The 23423-nt window shown below is 43.0% G+C and overlaps 2 protein-coding genes across 2 annotated transcripts; both read right to left on the minus strand.

Annotated features, from left to right (window-relative positions):
* Positions 1–1203: 1203 nt before the first annotated feature.
* Positions 1204–5372, minus strand: LOC110497442 (C-type lectin lectoxin-Thr1). Its single transcript, XM_021573546.3, has 6 exons — positions 5159–5372; positions 4906–5005; positions 4051–4175; positions 3572–3721; positions 2938–3046; positions 1204–2057 (listed from the first exon to the last, which is right to left on the minus strand). The coding sequence occupies exons 2-6, from the start codon at positions 4982–4984 to the stop codon at positions 1918–1920; spliced, it is 603 nt and encodes a 200-aa protein (XP_021429221.1). The 5' UTR covers positions 4985–5005; positions 5159–5372; the 3' UTR covers positions 1204–1917.
* Positions 5373–15916: 10544 nt separating this feature from the next.
* On the minus strand, positions 15917–23192 carry LOC110497443 (NADH dehydrogenase [ubiquinone] iron-sulfur protein 8, mitochondrial). The gene is made up of 7 exons (XM_021573547.3): positions 22949–23192; positions 22007–22051; positions 21563–21628; positions 21168–21257; positions 20652–20824; positions 17392–17520; positions 15917–17123 (listed from the first exon to the last, which is right to left on the minus strand). The coding sequence occupies exons 2-7, from the start codon at positions 22047–22049 to the stop codon at positions 16992–16994; spliced, it is 633 nt and encodes a 210-aa protein (XP_021429222.1). The 5' UTR covers positions 22050–22051; positions 22949–23192; the 3' UTR covers positions 15917–16991.
* Between the last annotated feature and the right edge of the window lie 231 nt (positions 23193–23423).

Genomic DNA, 23423 nt, shown 5'->3' on the forward strand with positions numbered 1-23423 from the left:
TTTACAGTAAACATTACACTCACAGAAGTTCCAATAGAATAAAGACATTTCAAATGTCATATTACGTGTATATGCAGTGTTGTAACGATGTGCAAATAGTGAAAGTAGGAAAGGGAAAATAAACAAACAGAAATATGGGTTGAATTTACAATGGTGTTTGTTCTTCACTGATTGCCCTTTTCTTGTGGCAATTAGGTCACAGTCTTGCTGCTGTGATGGCACAATGATATTTCACCCAAAATGGGGTTTGTTTTCAAATTCTTTGTGGATCTGTGTAATTTAAGGGAAATATGTGTCTCTAATATTGTCGTACTGTATATTTGTCAGAAGGTTTTGTGGGCAGTGTTGCACATAAGCAGACCTGGCTCTCAAGAGAAAACAGGCTATGGTGATCTTTCTCAATAGCAAGGCATAGTCCTTAAGTTTAGGTCAGTCACAGTGGTCAGGTATTCTGCCACTGTGTACTCTCTGTTCAGGGCCAATTAGCATTCTAGTTTGCTCTGTTTTTTAATAATTACTTCCAATGTGTCAAGTAATACTTTCTTGTTTTCTCATGATTTGGTTGGGTCTAATTGTGTTGCTGTCCTGGGTCTCTGTGGGTTCTGTTTGTGTTTGTGAACAGAGCCCCAGGACCAGCTTGCTTAGGGGACTCTTCTCCAGGTTCATCTCTCTGTAGGTGATGGCTTTGTAATGGAAGGTTTGGGAATTGCTTCCAGAGTCTCAATTTGGTGTTTGTCCCATTTTGTGAATTCTTGGTTGGTGAGCGGACCACAAACCTCACAACCATAAAGGGGAATGGGTTCTATAACTGATTCAAGTATTTTTAGCCAGATCCTAATAGGTATGTCGAATGTGATGTTCCTTTTGATAGCATAGAAGGCCCTTCTTGCCTTGTCTCTCAGCTCGTTCACAGCTTTGTGGAAGTTACCTGTGGCGCTGAAGTTTAGATTAATCTCTCTCTCTGATCAATAGCATGCATAAAAACACACGCAAAGTAAATATCACGCATGCTCTCTGTTTTGGGCACACTACTCAAACAGGGCACCGAATGGAAAGGTAGTAGGCTAAATTCTAAATCTGTCAAGTCCACCCAGTGGGTTGTCCATCTATAAATAAGATGAGGCTGTACTGTTATGTATTGACCCCTTGTCCCCATCTGGTTGCTAATTAAGGTCAGGTCAACAAAAGAAAGTCATGCAACGATTATTGATTAATGAAGAGATTTTTGTATTCTTTTTTTATTTGCTAGTCAAGCAATGCGCAGTGTTTCATAGTACAAACAAGTGAAGCAGCATTTTATCAACACAATTCCCCCTGAAAATAGATTGGGTTACACTGTTTTCTGACAATAGGCCTAGATAGGATTCTCAAATGCAGTGGTGTAAAGTCCGACTTATGTCGTTTTCTGGGGAATCTGTACATTACTTTACTATTTCTATTTTTGACAACATACTTTTACTCCACTACATTCCTAAAGAAAATAACTGTTTTACTGTTTTCTGACAATAGGCCTAGATAGAATTCTCAACTGCAGTGGTGTAAAGTCCGACTTATGTCGTTTTCTGGGGAATCTGTACATTACTTTACTATTTCTATTTTTGACAACATACTTTTACTCCACTACATTCCTAAAGAAAATAACTGTTTTACTGTTTTCTGACAATAGGCCTAGATAGAATTTTCAAATGCAATGTGTTTAGAAGTTTCTAATACAATCAGTTGTTTCATTAAATCTTTGGGCGGACTGAAACTGACTGTGACGGTGAGAACTTTTAGCTGACAAAGGCTTTGTCTTTGAGCAGTGGGTTTTCTCTAACAATTTACAGGGTCCTGGGGTCGTGATGTCGGAGAAAGCTGTAATGCAAAGCGTATCTGACAGGTAGTATATACTGCTATACTGCTCATCTGTCATCTACTTTAAAGGATAAACCTCCCACTCCCTTTTTCCACCATCCCCTCTTCTTCTCCTCCTTTCGTTTCCTCTCTTTCACCAGGTATGAAGGCACACAGAAAGTAATTGGTTTGGCTGCATGGCTTATCATTCCAGTCCCCTTTGCCTAGATAAATAGAGATGGAGAGATAAAATGAAAAAGTTAGTTTTATCCATTATTAAATCCCTTTTAGAGAGTTTTGAGCTACATTAGTAGCTAAGCAGCCTTGTCCAAGACAGAACGAGATGAGCCTATCTACTGTTTCTGTAGCATGAGGCTTTTGACGTATCATTTAATACAAGTACAATGCCTTGACACTAGTCTATCGCAGGGCCTTACCCTCAAAACCTCACTTTAATGCTGAGTGCCAAGCAATGAGGAATCTGTCCGCTTTTTGGTATGACTCAAACTCAGGACAGTCACTCTAACCACATGGCCACTGATCTATATAACACAAAGCTATGAGATTTGTCATACTTCAAATCAAAAACATCCCACTCCCTTTTCCACAATAGTTAACACAATTCTGAATACATCAGCATACTGAATTTGGTGTAGCTGGTAGCTTAGCGGTTAAGAGCATAGGTTCAAATCCCAGAGCTGACTAGGTGAGAAATCTGTCGATGTGCCCTTGATTAAGGCAATTAACCCTAATTGCTCCTGTAAGTCGCTCTGTCATGTCCCCTCTTTCCCTTGCCCCCTACTCCCGGGTGGCGCAGCGGTCTAAGGTACTGCATCTCAGTGCTAGAGGTGTCACTACAGGCACTGGTCCAATTCCAGGCTGTATCACAACCAGCTGTGATTGGGAGTCCCATAGGGCGGTGAACAATTGGCCCAGCGTCGTCCTGGTTAGGGTTTAGCCAGGGTAGGCTGTCATTTTAAATAAGAATTTGTTCTTAACAGACTTGCCTAGTTAAATTTAAAAAAATACTCCCTCCCTCTCCGCCTGCCTTCCCTCCATCACTCTCTCCCTCCCCTCCCATTATCCCTGACTTCTCTTGCTTACGCTGCCAGTTCATTTCCATGCACTGTCCGTCACCGGATGGCTGCCTGGGGTTCTGAAGCCAGGAATAGTAGTTCATGGGGGACCCATCAGTCCAGAGGTAGCGGTGAGGCTGTGAGAGAGAGAGAAAGAGAGAGCGATACAGAGAGAGACAGACCGACCGAGACAGACAGACAGACAGACAGACAGACAGACAGACAGACAGACAGACAGACAGACAGACAGACAGACAGACAGACAGACAGACAGACAGACAGACAGACAGACAGACAGACAGACAGACAGACAGGCAGGCAGACAGACAGACAGAGACAGACAGACAGACAGACAGACAGACAGACAGACAGACAGACAGACAGACAGACAGACAGACAGACAGACAGACAGACAGACAGACAGACAAAGAGACAAAGCATAATGACAGAAGGCGTTGGGGGGCATGAACACTGTTGTCCACCTGGTTTTTATAATGATGATCAAATTGAATGGTGAATCTCTGGGGTGGTTTCCTGGATACAGATTAAGCCTAGTACTGGACTAAAAAGCAGACTCAATAAAGAAACTCCATCAATAATCATTTTTAGTCCAGGTCAATCTGTGTCCGGGAAACTGCCCCTTTTTAGTCTAAAACCGCCACCTGAAGGGGGTCAGATACTGTAAAACCGCCAAGCCAGATGCGAGGGGAATCTCTGCTGAACGTCTGAGCAAAAACGTCCACATCCTTGTTCTCCTGGCTGGAGTGGATTGATATCAGATGAGATTTGTCCTTTTGAGAGTGGCAGAAACCCTGTGTGGGTGAGAATGAATGAATGAGAAAACGAAAGAGAGAGTTGTCATCATCAAAATCCATTTAGAGTTAGACACTAATGCACAACACTGGACACGGGTAAAGACAATGGAGTGGATAACCTGAACTAGAGTACAGCATGCGGCTTTGAGAGTTAGTTATGGTGGTAATTTTGCGTATCATGCAGAGATACAGAGGTTCACTACGGTATGTCTACCTTTAACGAAAAGAGACATTGGTCTCAATGGGACTCTCTTGCCTAAATAAAGGTCAAGTAACTGAGAGAACATGGGTCTGTAGACTAAAACCTTAGAGAAGTCTGAATTTACCTCAGCAGATTGAAAGTCCAATTCCTCCCTGAAGTGCTTAACACATTTGTGCCCCAGTTTATACCAGGTAGAATGGCCAGGACATTGAGGAAAGTCCTTGACCTTCCCAGAGACTTGCCTCGGTTCTAAAAGGACAAGGGGAGAACAAGGGAGAGATTAAAAGGACGGATATGAGAGAGAGGCTCCGTCCATATACTCACAGGGCTGGTTTCCCACCCACATGAAAAAAAAACTACAGTTTACTATAGAATCTTACAGTACTTACCATAGAATTCCATAGTAAACTGTGGAACACTACACTACACACTGTTGTATCTCTCAAGCATGTGTAGTACTTACTATAGAATGTTGTAGAATTCTATAGTAAATACTACAGTTTTATCCACACAAAAAAACACTGTTGTAAATAGTACAGTATTTTCCGCAAAACACGACACTTTTTTAAAACTATAGTAAATACTATACTATCTTATTTGCATATAACCTGCCCATTTCCCTCACCCATATTGCAATTCAATTTTTCCACCCATAAGTGAGAAACCTGCATGCCAAGTATATACCAAATATTGTGTTCCCTACAGGTTATAGAAAAGAGCAGAATCGAGGTCTGTCTTAGACCCCTATAGTATTCACGCTGCAGTGAATACTATAGTATTTACATGTATACTATAGCATATATTTTCTTATGTGGGCAGACACAGAACTTCACATGGCTATTCTAATTTGAGTGTGCTTTTCAGTCCAGGATTAGGCTTATTCTCGGGTCAGAGTAACCGGCCTTGAAAATACATCTTCTACTGAGAGAATCTACATCAGTCACTGTGGTGTTGAGATGATGAGGGAAGGCTACTGTACCGGTGGAGTTTAGACCATTGAGCACCATGGCAGACGTCCCGAGTAGCATCACGGCCAGAATGGGTAGGACCTTCATCATGGGATCTTCACTTCTCTTCAGCTGTTGTGAAAAGATCAATGTTATTATATGTGTTTTTTAAATGAAACTGGGAGTTCCGATCTGTGGGGGCACACGACCAGACCCCGGCACACTCAGAGACAAATGAGAGAGAGGTGCATTTTCTCATTACAGAATCAAATATTTGGGTTTTACCTTGGTGTATGTAAATGTCGTCTTTTTCCTCTATTCTTGCTTCTCCTTGCTTCAGATGCTCTCTTTCACTCAGCTCTGCTTCCTTATATACCTATTCCATACCTCTTAATCTCCATCCTAATCTCAGATGTATTTCCTCTTTTCTGCTGTCTCAATCTCTTACACATAAAAAGTTGCAACCCCTCTGGGTTTGTCTAGACAGTATGTGCAATCCCTGGCTACAGTTGTCCCCCTTGCACTTTTCAACAACAAAAAATCTCCAGTTATTTGTTTTGCTTGTCCCATTGGAAAACAATATCTACAGTAATGTATCACCAAATTAAGCATTCCTACAACATTCCTCCCTAAAATCAAATATGGGAGAGTTTCGATAATGCTGTGGGGTTGGTTTACTGCCTCTGGCACTGGGGGCCTTGAACATGTGCAAGGCATCATGAAATCAGCAGATTATCAAGGGGTTTTGGAGTGGAGTGTTCAACCCGGTGTCCAAAAACTAGGTCTCCGTCGAAGGTCGTGGGTATCCAGCAAGACAACGAACCCAAGAACATAAAAAAAGCACCCAGGAATGGTTCAATAAGAAACACTGGACTGGAGTGACCACCAATGAGTCCAGATTTGTGTCCCATCGAAAACTTACGATGAGATCTGAAAACAGCAGTTGGTCAAAGGCAACCATCAAACATTGAAGATTTAGGAGCAGTTTGCAGCTGAAGAGTGAGCCAAATTGGATCTGCAGAGAAGAATGGGAGAAACTCTCCAAATACAGGTACTTCAAGCTTGTTGCATCATACCCAAGAAGACTCCAAAGGTGCTTCAACAAAGTACTGAGTTAAAGGGTCTGAATACTTATGTAAATGTGATATTTCAGCTTTTTTTTGTGCAAACATTTCTAAAAACATGTTTTTGCTTTGTCATTATGGGGCGTTGTGTGTAGATTATTGAGAAAAAAAATAGTTAATCCATTTTAGAATAAGGCTGTAACGTAACAAAATGTGGAAAAGTCAAGGGGTCTGAATACTTTCTGAGTGCACTGTATGTACAGTACCAGTCAAAAGTTTGGACACACCTACTTATTCAAGGGTTTTTCTTTATTTGTACTATTTTCTACATTGTAGAATAATAGTGAAGACGTCAAAACTATGAAATAACACATATGGAATCATGTAGGAACCAAATATATTTTATAATTGGCATTCTTGGCATTCTCTCAACCAGCTTCATGAGGTAGTCACCTGGAATGCATTTCAATTAACGGGTGTGCCTTGTTAAAAGTTCATTTGTGGAATTTCTTTCCTTTGTAATGCGTTTGAGCCAATCAGTTGAGTTGTGACAAGATAGGGTTGGTATACAGAAGAATTTGCCAAGAGTTAGCCAAACACAAAATCTCAATTTAATCGATTTTATGTTCAGGCTGTACCACAACCAAATTTGGCAAAAGTCAAGGGGCGTGAATAATTTCTGAAGGTACTGCAGGAGGGAGGACATGCAGGCTGTCGCCAATTTATTTATGCACAATTTGCCTAAATGGCAAACACTTCAACAACTTCATTTTTATTCGACACTGTAGTTTATTTTAATTGTTTTGTTGTGATGTCATTATGTCCAGTTGTTTAAATCGAGACAAGACTGTTAAATGGAAACACATCGCAGCAGGCAATTGTCAAATTTATTTCCTATGTAAACGTTCTAAATGTCAACAAATTCACTGGACAAGTTGATGGAAACGCAGCTCTTGTTACGACGAGGAGATACTTTTGTATTGTACAATGTAACGAGTTCGTTGTGAAATGTAGCTTGTGAGCACCTGAAAGAGACGCACGCATTACCTTTGTTATTGTGCAGGTCATTTTGGAGGTTTGCAGATTGTGGCCAGCGGGGTTGGCTGGACCACACTTTATCTGGAGTTACTCTAATATTTCAACATGTCTCATGTAAGAGCGCTGGTCTATGATGCATTTCTTAACATGGCTAATGTTTACTCGTAGAGGCCGATAGTGTCGGCTGAGAAAACTATACTAGCACCGAGTTTCTAAACCCAGAGTCACAACATCATGAGACTTCTGAGAATGCTTGTGAAACAGACAAAAGCAGACCAGGCCAGGGTTTGCCATTTGAGAAGCCAATGAGAGAAGTGAAAAATGATTCCTTCGTTTTTCATTTTCTCAATCTAAAAGGCACAACTTAGATTGGAGCCATTGTCTTCAGTAGTTGAACATGTTATTACTCCAACCTTGTGACAAACTAATGTTTTCATTTGTCAAAACAACTTCATATCGAAGGAGGGACTTTGATTTGACGGCCTGCACATGCACAGTTCGGCGCAAGACGACCATTAGACTCCATGACGTGTTTCTGCACATAAGCTTAGCTGACCAACGTCGCCGTGACATCTCCTACAAGCATTATCGGGCATTTTGATAGAAGACTCAAAATGCCTATAGAATAGAGAGTGTAAAAGTGCCACAGTTTCCTCACTAAATATGCCTACAGATAGTCGAGCACTGACATCTAACTTAGTTATCTTTTTGTTTTCTACAGAAACCCACAACAAAGGGGAACTGCTTGACAAGTGGGAGGCCGAGATCTTTGCCAACATACAAGCTGATTATCTCTATCGATAGACAGACAGGCTGGCTGACTCTTCTTCTTCTACATACATTGTGTTCCAAATGGTACCTTACCTCCTACATAGTGCACTACTTTTGACCAGGGCCCATAAGACTCTGGTAAAAAGTAATGCCCTATATAAGGAATAGGGTGGCTTTTGGGACGCAGTCCTACTCTTTGTGTTTTAAGGGCAGAGTGTTGTCATTTTGTTAGAAAACTTTACACAACCAGTTGGCACATGATAGACTCAGGCACGTGTGTGTTGCTCTATTAGAACTATTATCATTATTATTAATATTATCCTCAAACTCTAGTAGATATATTAGCCTTCTGCAAACAAAGTTCAAGGTTTTTTTTTTTTCATGAGAAATGTACAAAGGTTACATACTCGTGGACTCGATGTTGAATAAATCATGTTTTCAAATGGCCTGCGGCATCTTCTTTTAAAGGCCCAGTGCGCTCAAACACTTTATTTTATATATACTTCCACACTATGAGGTTGGAATAATACTGTTAAATTGTGGCTAACGCCCTTTTAGTGTAAGAGCTGTTAGAAAATATCGCCTGAAAGTCCTCTGCCTGGTGACATCACCATGTATTAAATGAGTTCTATATTTTATACATCTGTTAGCAGACACTTTAATCAAAGCAACATACATTCACGCGTGCATACATTTTATGTGGGGAAGACTCCAGGATTTGAACCCACTACCCTGATAGTGTGAGCACCATGCTCTACCAACTGAGCCATACAGGACCAGTTCATAGACCAATTAGAAAGAGAGTTACAAGGCTCTCCGCCAACAACAGGTCATTTTCCATTTTCCCCTCCCCACTCAGAACACTCTCAGACGGTGTTAGAAAAATGATTACTTGAGAAATTGCTATTTGCTAAGAAGCTATTTCTTTTTTTGTCATTTTAATAGAAAATAATCACAGTAAGGTAGTTAATGATTTGATAATGAGATAAAATGGCTGCATTGGACCTTCAAGTCACACATGACTTTCTAGCTTTATGCTCCAAATAAGGTTACAATTACATGAAGCTTGCTCTTGCATCTCAAAACTTGGTTAATTGATGGTTCAACCCAGGCTATCCAGGCTCCAATCTAGGCCAACCAATTGGTCAAACCAGCCCCTACCAGAGTGGCCAACCCTACCCCCAGGACTCTTACACTCTCCAGGCAGCCAGTTACCATCACCAGGTTCCAGCCCAGGCCCCAGCTCAGCCCTACCAGCCCCTGGCCCAGCCAAACCAGGCCCCAACTCAGCCCTACCAGCCCCTGGCCCAGCCATACCAGGCCCCAACTCAGCCCTACCAGCCCCTGGCCCAGCCAAACCAGGCCCCAACTCAGCCCTACCAGCCCCTGGCCCAGCCATACCAGGCCCAGCTCAGCTCTACCAACCCCTGGCCCAGCCATACCAGGCCCCAACTCAGCCCTACCAGCCCCTGGCCCAGCGAAACCAGGCCCCAGCTCAACCCTTCCGGCCTCTTGCCCAGCCAAAACAGGCTCCAGCCAAGGCCCCAGCTCAGCCCTACCAGCCTCTTGCCCAGCCAAAACAGGCTCCAGCCAAGGCCCCAGCTCAGCAATCAGCTCAACCCCATTAGCCTCCGGCCCATCCATACCAGGCTGGAGCCCAGGCCCCAGCTCTACCAGTATCCGGCCCAGCCCTACCTGACCGCAGCTCAGCCCTACCAGGCCCCAGCTCAGCTTCTACAGCTCACCATACGCAGCCTGCCCTTTATGCTTGCTTCGAGGCAAGCAACACATAAGCACCAGCTGTTCTGGACAACTGTGTGATAACGCTCTCGGTAGCCGACGTGAGAATGACCTTTAAACAGGTCAACATTCACACAGCAGCGGGGCCAGACAGATTACCAGGACGTGTACTCAAAGCATGCCCGGACCAACTGACAAGTGTCTTCACTGACATTTTCAACCTCTTCCTTGTTTCAAGCACACCACCATAGTCCCTGTGCCCAAGGAAGCGATGGTGATCTGCCTAAATGATTACCGCCCCGTAGCATTCACGTCGGTAGCCATGAAGTTGTTTTGATGGCTCACTTCAAAAAATTGTTTTTTTAAACTTCTCCCATTGAAAAACGATATCTCAAGTATGACTACAGTAACATATCACCAAATGCAGCATTCCTACAGCATTCCTCCCTACAATCAAACATGGGAGAGTTTCGATAATGCTGTGGGGTTGGTTTGCTGCCTCTGGTACTGGGGACCATGAACATGTGCAAGGCATCATGAAATCAGCAGATTATCAAGGTTATCAAGAAAAAACAGCCCGGTCTCAGACTAGGCTGGCATTGTAAACATACACCCAGGACACTCATTAGTATGATATGTTACGTTTGGCATGGTCACATAAGACAGAAAGTTACTTAAGGCAAATATGATAGGAGGGCGGTTGGTCGGGGTGGATAGGTAGGCACATAATGCGAACGTCTAGTAACCAAAATATGCGCGTTTGAATCTCATCACCATTTTATCAATCACTTACTTTTTTGCTACTTTGCAACTACTTAGCATACTAGCTAACCCTTCCCCTGAACCTTTAACCTCTCTCCTAAACTTAACCCGTAACCTAGCTAATGTTAGCCAGCTAGCTAAAGTTCAAATAAAATGTATTGGTCACATACACGTGTTAAACAGATGTTATTGCGGGTATAGCGAAATGCTTGTGCTTCTAGCTCTGACAGTGCAGTAATATCTAACCAGTAATATCTCACAGTTTCACAACATATACCCAAAATACACGTACATCTAAGTAAGGAATGGATTAAGAATATATACATATGTCAGAGCGGCATTGGACTAAGATAGTGTCATAGTATAGAATACAGTATATACATATGAGATGGGTGATGCAATATTTACACACAATTAAAGTGACTAAAATACAGTAGAATAGTATAGAGTACAGTGTATACATTTGAGATAAGTAATGCAAGATACGGAGACATTAGTAATGATTCCTAATCTATGTTTATAGGCGGTCTGCCTACCCATGTCAGAGACGCAAACTCTGTCTCAACCTTCCATCTCTTCAGTGGGTCATATGATTGAGTGTAGTCTGGCCCAGGAGTGGGAAGGTGAACGGAAAGGCTCTGGAGCAACGAACCGCCCTTGCTGTCTCTGCCTGGCCGGTTCCCCTCTTTCCACTGGGATTCTCTGCCTCTAACCCTATTACAGGGGCTGAGTCACTGGCTTACTGGGGCTCTCTCATGCCGTCCCTGGAGGGGGTGCGTCACCTGAGTGGGTTGATTCACTTATGTGGTCATCCTGTCTGGGTTGCCCCCCCCCCCTTGGGTTGTGCCGTGGCGGAGGTCTTTGTGGGCTATACTCAGCCTTGTCTCAGGATGGTAAGTTGGTGGTTGAAGATATCCCTCTAGTGGTGTGGGGGCTGTGCTTTGGCAAAGTGGGTGGGGTTATATCCTTCCTGTTTGGCCCTCTTTCTCTCTCTCGGAGGACCTGAGCCCTAGGACCATGCCCCAGGACTACCTGACATGATGACTCCTTGCTGTCCCCAGTCCACCTGGCCGTGCTGCTGCTCCAGTTTCAACTGACCTGAGCCCTAGGACCATGCCCCAGGAATACCTGACATGATGACTCCTTGCTGTCCCCAGTCCACCTGATCGTGCTGCTGCTCCAGTTTAAACTGTTCTGCCTTATTATTATTCGACCATGCTGGTCATTTATGAACATTTGAACATCTTGGCCATGTTCTGTTATAATCTCCACCCGGCACATCCAGAAGAGGACTGGCCACCCCACATAGCCTGGTTCCTCTCTAGGTTTCTTCCTAGGTTTTGGCCTTTCTAGGGAGTTTTTCCTAGCCACCGTGCTTCTACACCTGCATTGCTTGCTGTTTGGGGTATTAGGCTGGGTTTCTGTACAGCACTTTGAGATATCAGCTGATGTACGAAGGGCTATATAAATAAATTTGATTTGATTTGATTTATCCTCAAAGTGAGCAAAGAAGGTGTTCAGTCTGTCCGGAAGCAAGACGGTGTCTGCGATGTGGCAGATTCAATTTTATAATCCGTGATTGTCTATAGACCCTGGCACATACGTCTCGTGTCTGAGCTGTTGAAATGGGATTTAACTTTGTCCCTTGTGGCAGACCAGGGGTTGTGGTCTAGACGTTTACACAGATCAGACACGGACAGAGTAGGATTAGCTCCGTTTCAAAGGTGTTTATTTAAATAATAGTTCAAAAGAAAAGAATAGGTCTCCCCCATGAGACCCTCTCCGGGATACCATCTTCTGGGTCTGGCTGTATCCTGTCGGGCACAAGAACTGAACTCCCTCATTGTAGCTCTGGCACCATTTCCAACAATACAGAAGTCACCTTTCTTCCCCCAGTTCCTCCCCTGTTTTCTGTGCTTAAGCCATTTTGTCACAACTTTGGAAGTATTCTTGGGCTCATTGTCCATTTGGAAGACCCATTTATGACCAAGCTTTAACTTCCTGACTGATGTGTTGAGATGTTGCTTCAATATATCCACATAATTTTCCATCCTCATGATGCCATCTATTTTGTGAAGTGCACCAGTCCCTCCTGCAGCAAAGCACCCCCACAACATGATGCTGCCACCCCCATGCTTCACGGTTGGGATGGTGTTCTTTGGCTTGCAAGCCTCCCCCTTCTCCAAACATAACGATGGTCATTATGGCCAAACAGTTCTATTTTTGTTACATCAGACCAGAGGACATTTCTCCAAAAAGTACGATCTTTGTCCCCATATGCAGTTGCAAACCGTAGTCTGGCTTTTTTATGGCGCTTTTGGAGCAGTGGCTTCTTCCTTGCTGAGCGGCCTTTCAAGTTATGTCGATTATAGGACTAATTTTACTGTGGATACAGATACTTTTGTACCTGTTTCCTCAAGCATCTTCACAAGGTCCTTTGCTGTTGTTCTGCGATTGATTTGCACTTTCGCACCAAAGTACATTCATCTCTGAGAGACAGATCGCATCTCCTTCCTGAGCGTTATGACGGCTGTGTGGTCCCATGGTGTTTATACTTGCGTACTATGGTTCGTACAGATGGACGTGGTACCTTCAGGCTTTTGGAAATTGCTCTCAAGGATGAACCAAACTTGTGGAGGTCGACAATTTTTTCTGAGGTCTTGGCTGATTTCTTTTGATTTTCCCATGATGTCAAGCAATGAAGCACTGAGGTTGAAGGTAGGGCTTGAAATACATCTACAGGTACACCTCCAATTAACTCAAATGATGTTAGTTAGCCTATCAGAAGCTTCTAAAGCCATGACATCGTTTTCTGGAATTGTCCAAGCTGTTTAAAGGCACAGTCAATTTAGTGTATGTAAACTTCTGACCCACTGGAATTGTGATACAGTGAATTATAAGTGAAATAATCTGTCTGTAAACAATTGTTGGAAAAATTACTTGTGTCATGCACAAAGTAGATGTCCTAACCGACTTGCCAAAACTATAGTTTGTTAACAAGATTAACAAGAAATTTGTGGAATGGTTGAAAAACAAGTTTTAATGACTCCAACCTAAATGTATGTAAACTTCCGACGCTCAGTGTAAATTAAGTTTGATTTTATTTGAATGATGATGTAATGATTCAAATGTTTTAGGCTATTATTTGGGGACATAAATATGGGGGCATCTTTAAAAGTATTTTTGTGGTACCAAAAATATGTAGAATTGGTTTGTATGTAGACCTACTGATAGTTTATTTATTAGACAGATAGCTACTGTAAGTTCTATTTCAGCTGACAGTGATCACCGAAAAGTACACTTCCTGAAGAGAATGTGAAGTGCTTGCTAAATTGTTTTAAAATATGTATGGTTTTGAAATCAGTTATAGTAGTGGTATTGTGCCTGCAGTAGTAATGGTTGGTAAAATAGCTTAAAGTGTGGGTAAGATGGGTGGGAGGTAACGCAATGGGTATGTCTGCAAGAACACAAGGAGAGGGTAGCCTTTTGACCTTTTATTGAAACAGGTTTGTTGGTCTTTTATAGGCTTCAAATTATAAGAAATGTCACAGGTGAGTAAAGCTGGTTTGTCTAGGAACAAACAGAGGAAACAATCACTTAACATCAAGGTATAACGGTTAAATAGCACTATTAAATCAGGAAGTAACTACAAACAATATACAGTGCATTCGGGAATGTATTCAGACCCCTTCCCCTTTTCCACATTTTGATAGGTTACAGCCTCATTCTAAAATGGATTTAATAATTGTTCTCTCATCAATCTACACACAATACCCCATAATGACAAAGCGAAAAAGTTTTTTTCCAACTGAATCAAAAATAAACAACAGAAATACCTTATTTACATAAGTATGCAGACCCTTTGCTATGACACTCGAAATTGAGCTTAGGTGTATCCTGTTTCCATTAATCATCCTTGAGATGTTTCTACAACTTGATTGAGAGTCCACCTGTGGTAAATTCAAATAATTTGGACACAATTTTTTAAAGGCACATACCTGTCTATATAAGATCCCACAGTTGACAGTGCAAGTCAGTGAAAAAAAAAGCCATGAGGGCCCCCGAGTGGCGCAGCGGTCTAAGACACTGCATCTCAGTGCTGGAGGTGTCACTACCGACCCTGGTTCGATCCTGGTCTGTATCACAACCGGCTATGTTTGGGAGTCACATAGGGCAGCGCACAATGGACCCAGGGAAGGGTACCAAAACATTTCTGCAGCATTGAAGGACCCCAAGAACACAGTGGCCTCCATCATTCTTGAATGGAAGAAGTTTGGAACCACCAAGGCTCTTCATAGAGCTGGCATCCTGGCCAAACTGAGCAATTGGGGGAAAAGGGCCTTGGAATCTGATGATCACTCTGTCAGAGTTCCAGAGTTTCTCTGTGGAGATGCTCTCATTTTTTTTTGGGGGGGGGGGGGGGGGGGGGGTATATAGTTATGCACGTTTTCAGTTTGTCTTATTTATTGTTTGTTTCACAAGAAAAAAATATTTTGCATCTTCAAAGTGGAAAGCATGTTGTGTAAATCAAATTATACAAACCCCCCAAAATCCATTTTAATTCCAGGTTGTAAGGCAACAAAATAGGAAAAAGCAAGTGACGCCCGGTTTATACCGTCCATCTGCTTGGTCTCTAATTGATTATTCAGGGTTCAGCTCGAGACCACTTTACACGCCAGCAGCAACCTGGCATGTTTTGGTCTGGTTCACAAAGTTTCTAACCATTTCAACATGTGGACCGCAGCCTCACGTTCTCTGGACTGTATGCTAATTCTTAGCGAGTCCTTTTAAGCACTCTGGCCTTGGAGGTCATTCAGTCATGTTGAAAAGAACTGAGCTCACTTGGGCGTGGCTACTGACTGGGCACAAGTTCTCATAAAAAACTATTATAATTTAGAAGGCTAAAATCACAAAAGTATTCTCATATTTAATCATATAATTTCTACAACATTTAGATGCTAACTTAATACATAGGACACGTACACTTTCAGAGTTACAGTTACCTTGATATAACATCCTTAATGACATCACAAAATATACAATGCGACAGGTTTATTCTTGAAGTCCCCACTGACCATTTCCCACATTCTTTATGTTAGAAAAATTGTTCCAAAGTTCTTCTTTGGCCGTTAGACCTTTTAGGCAGGCCACACTCTGTAACAAAGGGATTTCTTTCCCAATACTGCAGGCCAGAAAGAGAAAGTTCTCTCTAAATTTACGACCGGTTGTTAAGTCCCAACTCCTCCTCCCCCTCTCACATGTTAACATTGATGAATGGAAACAGGATGTACCCGAGCACAATTTCAAGTATCATAGGGGTCTGAATACTTATGTAAATAAGGTACTTGTTTTTGTTTTTTATAAATGCGCAAACATTTCTAAAAACCTGTTTTCGCTTTGTCATTGAGAAAAACATTTTTGATCAATTTTAGAATAAGGCTGTAACGTTACAAAATCTGGATAAAGTCAAAGGGAATGAATACTTCCCGAATGCACTGTATAACTAATTTACCACCTGGTAACATGCAGTCTTTTCAACAGCTATTACACTAAAAGGGCATTATCAATTCCACAGTACTCTTCTAACCTCATAGTATGAAAATATAAAAACACAGGAAAATCACACCTTTGACTTCAATGGGACTTTAAAAGACAACGCTGCAGGCCATTTTAAAACTTAGGACAGAACAATATTTATTCTTCATAATTTCAAGTCCACAAGTACTTAACCTTTGTACAATTATCATGACAACAAACCCCCATGTAACTTTGTGTTTGCAGCAGGCTAATATATTCTCTAGTTTGAGGATAATAATAATAATAATTATAATAGAGCCCGAGTATCATGTGCCAACTGGTTGTGCATTACTCTCCGACAAAATGATAACACGCCGCCCTTAAAACAGAGTAGGACTGCGTCTCAAAAGCCACCCTATTCCTTATATAGTGCATTACTTTTGACCAGTCTTATGGGCCCTGGTCAAAGGTAGTGCACTATATTTGAGGTAAGGTACCATTTGGGACACAGAGTAGGTAGTTGTCCCTAACCACTAACACATGGTCAGATTTTTTTCCCTTGTCCCTACTGGTTCAAGTTAATTTGATCTGATCCTAGATCTGTGGTTTGGGGCAATATCTTACCTCGAATCAGATAGACAGTACTGTTGAGCATAGACATCAGGGGTGCGTTCAGCAGGGCACAGCGTTGTGGAACATTCAGACATATGGTATGTAGAACAAACATGCCTCATTGACAAGTAGAATAAAGAATCATGTCAACTCTATTGATGTAATTTCTTTATGAAAATTTCCACAACATATCCCTATTGAATGTGCCCCAGGATAGGTATCTGTGGGCTGGCTGCCGGTACAGGAGACCGAGGGTGCATCTCTCTGTAGGTGAGCTGAGCTTATTTTGACAGTGGTCCACACAGACCTGGTTCTGGAGAGCTGTGGCTCCCTGCTGTTTATTTTGTCCCAATCATCCAAGTCACATTCAATATCTATGCAATATAGATAAACAGTGCTGTCTGGATCTCTGGAAACAGGTCTGGGTGTGAACACTGATTTGGATCAACAGTACAGTATGGATGGACGTGTGTCTGTGTCAAAGAGGCTGAAGGATATCTATACAATGTGTGTGCCAGTTTGTCATACCGCATCTGTGTGTGTTTCATAGTTATCAACAGAGCACGGTCGATCAGTCTGTCGGTGTGTGTGCGCTCGTCAGCCAGCCTGTCTGTCTATCGATAGAGGTAATCAGCTTGTATGTTGGCAGCGATCTCGGCCTCCCACTTGTCTCCGTTGTTGAGCAGTTTCTCTTTGTTGTAGAGCAGCTCCTCATGGGTCTCTGTGGAAAACTCAAAGTTGGGGCCCTGAGGGAGAGAGAGGTGAAAGAGACAGAGAGAGGGGGGGGGGGGGGGGGGGAGGAGAGACACCACACCAAATAGTTTTACAGGTCCTTCACGCCAACCTCAGTCACAGGAATTTGAACATCCAAACATCTACAGAGGAAGCTATGATAGAGGGGCACTCTTTAACCTACATAGTGCACTCTCTTTGGTGAAATGTAGTGCACTCAGTAGGGAATAGGGTGCCATTTGGGACACCGACCACAGTAGAGGTGTAGAAGATTCTGCTCACCTCCACGATGGCATCAACAGGACAGGCCTCCTGGCAGAAGCCACAGTAAATACATTTGGTCATGTCGATGTCGTAGCGCGTTGTCCTCCTGCTGCCGTCTGAACGGGGCTCTGCCTCAATGGTGATGGCCTATGCATTGGGAAGGGGGGGGGGGGGGGGGCAGACATAGGATTAGTCCCAAATGGCACCATATTCTGTAAATGGTGCACTTCTTTTGACCAGGGCCTATAGAGTGCAATATGTAGGGATCTGCGCAGCCATGAATGTATTTACATTGCAAAGTGCAGGTGTTTTAATGCCCTGGGAATGGTAGGGATATGCAGATGTGAATAGTACAGTCGTGTAAACACTACAGGGTATGGTTGCTCCAGTTGGTCGTAACTCTACTCAGACGTAAAATGCACTTAACGCCGAAAAAGAAATCATACCCGTTGCACCACCTGGGCGTAAGCCGTCTATGAGCTGTCTAGTAAGGAGCAGGAGTATGACTTCATCCCCCCTCTACTGGTCGGGTGCCCAGAGCAGAAGACTCTGCTGTGCACCAATGGGGCTCCTGCTCTGGCTAGAGCAGGTCCGCCTCCAACCCTTCGGGACCATTCAGAAGGCGTCACGACAAGACTCTACCTACATTATTCTATGTATAAAAACTGCTGTAACCTTTGTCTAAGCCCCTTTTTCAGCTAACTCCTTCTGAGCTATATGAATCAGGTCCGTGCACGTTAAACTGCAGGACAAGATATCTTTTGACCAATAAACTGCCTTTTTGTTACAACTGAAATCCACTCTGTCCAGCGTCCATGATTTGGTCTCACTCTCCTGTAAGTTAATCATCAACAATTGCCAGGGTCCAGTAAGCAACTAAAACGTTATAACAGCAAGGAGTCGTATACCAGTTAATACTATAGCGAATTGGTTAGGTTACTAATGTTAATAGCTGTCTGACTTTATTAGCAAGCAAATTTTCACACCATAAACTCAATTATTTGATCAGAGAAGTTGGAAAATTTTGCTCAACATGTCTCTGGCTAGCTAACGAAGAATTTGATCCAGCTAGCAAGATACTTAACAAGCCACACCTTCTCCCTCACCTCAAACTTTCCAAATGACAGTTGTTTTTCGGTTACAAATCATGAAGTACAGTCGTGGCCAAAAGTTTTGAGAATGACACAAATATTAATTTTCACAAAGTCTGCTGCCTTAGTTTGTATGATGGCAATTTGCATATACTCCAGAATGTTATGAAGCGTGGTCAGATGAATTGCAAAGTCTCTCTTTGTCTTGCAAATGAACTGAATCCCCCCAAAATATTTCCACTGCATTTCAGCCCTGCCACAAAAGGACCAGCTGACATCATGTTAGTGATTATCTCGTTAACACAGGTGTGAGTGTTGACGAGGACAAAGCTGGAGATCACTCTGTCATGCTGATTGAGTTCGAATAACAGACTGGAAGCGTCAAAAGGAGGGTGGTGCTTGGAATCATTGTTCTTCCTCTGTCAAACATGGTTACCTGCAAGGAAACACGTGCCATCATCATTGCTTTGCACAAAAAGTGCTTCACAGGCAAGGATATTGCTGCCAGTAAGATTGCACCTAAATCAACCATTTATCGGATCATCAAGAACTTCAAGGAGAGCTGTTCAATTGTTGTGAAGAAGGCTCCAGGGCGCCTAAGAAAGTCCAGCAAGCATCAGGACCGTCTCCTAAAGTTGATTCAGCTGCGGGATCGGGGCACCACCAGTACAGAGCTTGCTCAGGAATGGCAGCAAGCGGGTGAGAGTGCATCTGCACGCACAGTGAGGCGAAGACTTTGAGGATGGCCTGGTGTCAAGAAGGGCAGCAAAGAAGCCACTTCTCTCCAGGAAAAACATCAGGGACAGACTGATATTCTGCAAAAGGTACATGGATTGGTCTGCTGAGGACTGGGGTAAAGTAATTTTCTCTGATGAATCCCCTTTCCGATTGTTTGGGGCATCCGGAAAAAAGCTTGTCCGGAGAAGACAAGGTGAGCGCTACCATCAGTCCTGTGTCATGCCAACAGTAAAGCATCCTGAGACCATTCATGTGTGGGGTTGCTTCTCAGCCAAGGGAGTGGGCTCACTCACAATTTTGCCTAAGAACGCAGCCATGAATAAAGAATGGTTCCAACACATCCTCTGATAGCAACTTCTCCCAACCATCCAGGAACAGTTTGGTGACGAACAATGCCTTTTCCTGCATGATGGAGCACCTTGCCATAAGGCAAAAGTGATAACTAAGTGGCTTGGGGAACAAAACATAGATATTTTGGGTCCATGGTCAGGAAACTCCCCAGACCTTAATCCCATTGAGAACTTGTGGTCAATCCTCAAGAGGCAGGTGGACAAACAAAAACGCACAAATTCTGACAAACTCCAAGCATTGATTATGTAAGAATGGGCTACCATCAGGATGTGGCCCAGAAGTTAATTGACAGCATGCCAGGGCGGATTGCAGAGGTCTTAAAAAAGAAGTGTCAACACTGCAAATATTGACTCTTTGCATCAACTTCATGTAATTGTCAATAAAAGCCTTTGACACTTATGAAATGCTTGTAATTATACTTCAGTATTCCATAGTAACGTCTGACAAAAATATCTAAAGACACTGAAGCAGCAAACTTTGTGGAAATTAATATGTGTCATTCTCAAAACTTTTGGCCACGACTGTACACTTCATCACCTTCTCACCCCCGTCTCCGTGGTCAGGCTTCTCACCTAACATTGCCTCTTCGTTATCGTTCAGGCAAGCTGCCTTTCCAGAGCATGCACTGATACTGTAACGGACAAGTTGGTTCTCTCTTCTCTCTTCAGTCACGTGCTGCGCTGCATTCTGTTACGTGAACGATTCGCTGAGCCCTGGATACAGACAGTATTGCTCCAAAATGCGCATCACTCGTTCGCTTACAGCCAGTAGTGATCCAGCCAGTAGTGATCCAAAGTCACCCCCACCAAACTTTTCTCATCGTCTCTACACGAATCACGTAGGTCATCTATTTTGGTTTCAAAACGCCGAATTGTGCCGAAAGGTGACTCGATTGCATCCCTGATTATGAAGCATTAAATCTCATGAACGCACATTGCTTACACGGGACTTAGCTACGACGAGTCTTATTTTAGGTTGGTGCAACAGGTGGAAATTCTGATCACAAAGTCTGACGTAGCTACGCCTGACCTAGCATTTAAGACCACGTTTTTACGCCCAACTGGTGCAACAGGCCAAAACAGGTGTGTTTCTATGTACCTGGGCGGGGCAGATGGCTTCACACAGCTTGCAGGCGATGCAGCGTTCCTCTCCAGAGGGGTACCTGCGCAGGGCGTGCTCACCGCGGAAACGGGGAGACAGGGGCCCCTTCTCAAACGGGTAGTTTATGGTGGCCGGCTCTCTGAACAGGTAGCTCATGGTCATGCCCAATCCTGGCGGAGCAGGAAGTGATGTTATACACTACACCGGCTGCATCCAAAATGGCACCGTACAAGTACAGAGTTCAGGTAAAGACTACTTTGTCAGTATGTAGCCTTTATAACAGTCATTGCAAGGCTGGTCCCTGATCTTTTGGTGCCCTCTTGTCAACTCCTATGAAAGTTGTCATAGGAGTTTGCAAAATACCAACAAAAAAATGTGGGACCAGGTTATTCAGTGGCTGTGTCTGAAATGACACCCTATGGGCCCTGGTCAAAAGTAGTGGACTATATAGGGAATATAGCACCATTTCAGACATGGGGGTTGGTGTCACGAAGAGTCAGGAGTGAAACTGACCTCTGAAGAGCTCCGTCCATAGCAGAGTCTGAGCGGCTCTGTCTGTTATGGACTTCATGTCTGTGGGCAGATCCTGAGCATTCACATACTCTACAGAGAGAGGGACGGGAGGGAGAAAGAGAGGGGCGTAGAGAGAAAAAGAGTGATATTAATGTTGAATGCGTGTCTGAACATTCATACTAATCAAAGGCAAATAAAGTGCAGCTGTGTGGGGAATACAGTGGTCAGGTGTATTTGAGAGACACTGGGTGTGCTCGTTTTGAATTTCCCGGTGCCCCGGATGGGTGGGGGATGTCCCTTGAGGACTAATGGAATGTGCAAATGCCGCCCACCCGGGGCACCCAGTGATGCAAAACTAACGTGCCTTGAGAGCCGGGGGAAGAGGCAGTACTTACTGAATCCCTCTCTCTGGGCCGACAGACTGATTGGACGCACAAGATTGTGTCCAGCCGCAATGGTGCCTGTGAAAAAAAAAAGAAAGGAGTAAAATTATGACATAAGGCAGAGGATGGAATGGCGCTACCAGGGAAATGTTTTCACCACAAGAGGTCAACAATTAGCAAGAAGACTTCAATGACAACTAACAAATAATAGCATTGACTCGTCTTACAGTTTCACATTTAGCAGACACTCTTATCCAGAGCGACTTATAATCAGTATCTTCATAGACAGTTGAGATGTGTTTTGGGTATCTGTAACCACTGTTACCCCAAATAACTGAGTAGAGCCTAAATTTGAACTGTTGATGACCAATTTGACTTTCCTATCAATAAAGCAGTGCACCACATCATCAATATCCATCCATCTTTCCATCCCTCCCTCTTCAGGTGAGGTCTTACCTGGCCGGGACACAGAATATAGTACACGCAACGCTGCAGACATGCCTGGAAAATTCCAACGCCACAGGAAGAAAGAGGTAGAGAAAGAAACAGAAACATGTTATTATTAACCATGTGACACGGAACAGGTGCAATACAGGGTCTATGCACATAAATTGGCCAATATTTTTTTGTAAAGGGTCAATGATCTATCAAACCGACAATGTGAAATCTATTGCCAGATAAGACAGTACATTGCATTCATTCAGAAAACCGGCATTGGTCTTACTTTGTTTGTCATGACATGATGTAAAGATGTGCCTGGTCAAGAAATAGGTAGATAGCTAACGAAGTTCCATAGCTAACAGGTTCGAAATTGTGCTTGTTAAACAGGTTCGTATTTGTGCTTGTTAAGAAAATCGTTAATGTGTGATGATCATTATGACCCTTATGTCAGCGCTCAGCTGGTCCTTGTGATGACAGCATGCGATGCGAGAGAAGCTACTACACTGCTGAATATCTGTTGACATCAGAGGTTAGCCAGTACGTTATCTCGCTAGTTGAGGATATAAGTGTTCTAGCAAGACTGTTGTCCCCGAAAACAAAAGTCAACCGTCTACCCAGGTGACCCAGGCCCCGTGACATGATATATTGTAGCAAATATATTGTAGCAAAATGTCTTACTCACAAAAAGCTAAATACCAAAACGCTATACACTATGACAAATGCTTATTAGATAGGTATTAGCGAGCCGGCTAGCAACTGGTTAGCCATACCATCCTCAAGGACTTTTCCAATGACTGACGTTATGTCACTTAGCTGTAAAAACAGCGGTCATACAAGCACCAAAAGTAGGTATAAATATAAAATATATTATTGTAAAAAATATATATTGTTGTAAAATATATTTAAAATCATTGCAAATAATGATGTAGTTGATAAAATAACTTGAAACTCACTGACCTGTCGCTATTTGGCCTTCTAAACCAGAACAGCGGACGAATTAGGAAGCGCAATCGGCGTGGGCAGGAAGTGAAAGAACGTTATGACAGAGATCTCGTGTTGAACGTCAAAAAGTCACCATGTTTGATGTGGCGAGTTCAAAAGTTTGAGAATATTATTTTCTATCCTAAAATACAGTGCTACGTGAAATTATTAAATGCATCGTTGTTGTTTTGAATTGATTGTGCTCCATTCAGTATGTAGTAGTGATATTTCACAGACACACACACACACACACACACACACACCAATGCTTGATACGGCATTTGCTAGTAAATGAAGCAGGATAGTTTTAATTGGAGATGGTGTTTTTGGTGACGTCACTTTGTGTAATCTTCACTCTCCCATCCATAACTCCCTCTATCTCCTCATGGTTGTGGACTAAATATCAGTCTTAAAAGTAAGTACGCTACTGTATTACAATTACATGAATTAT

Source organism: Oncorhynchus mykiss, chromosome 19, assembly GCF_057628025.1.
Source record: "Oncorhynchus mykiss isolate SJ-2025 chromosome 19, ASM5762802v1, whole genome shotgun sequence".
In the NCBI taxonomy this organism is placed as follows: Eukaryota; Metazoa; Chordata; class Actinopteri; order Salmoniformes; family Salmonidae; genus Oncorhynchus; species Oncorhynchus mykiss.

Bases quoted from the DNA above. Each gene is read 5' to 3' on its own strand.
- LOC110497443 (XM_021573547.3), bottom strand. From the start codon at position 22,049: ATGTCTGCAGCGTTGCGTGTACTATATTCTGTGTCCCGGCCAG. The intron at 20,825-21,167 runs GTCAGTTTCACT...CTGCTCCGCCAG, and splicing joins ATGGACGGAGCTCTTCAGAG to GATTGGGCATGACCATGAGC. The intron at 17,521-20,651 runs GTACATAGAAAC...CCCAATGCATAG, and splicing joins AAGCCATCTGCCCCGCCCAG to GCCATCACCATTGAGGCAGA.
- LOC110497442 (XM_021573546.3), bottom strand. From the start codon at position 4,984: ATGATGAAGGTCCTACCCATTCTGGCCGTGATGCTACTCGGGACGTCT. The intron at 4,176-4,905 runs GTACAGTAGCCT...TTGTCCTTTTAG, and splicing joins CAATGGTCTAAACTCCACCG to AACCGAGGCAAGTCTCTGGG. The intron at 3,047-3,571 runs GTGGCGGTTTTA...TCTCTCTCACAG, and splicing joins CAGTATCTGACCCCCTTCAG to CCTCACCGCTACCTCTGGAC.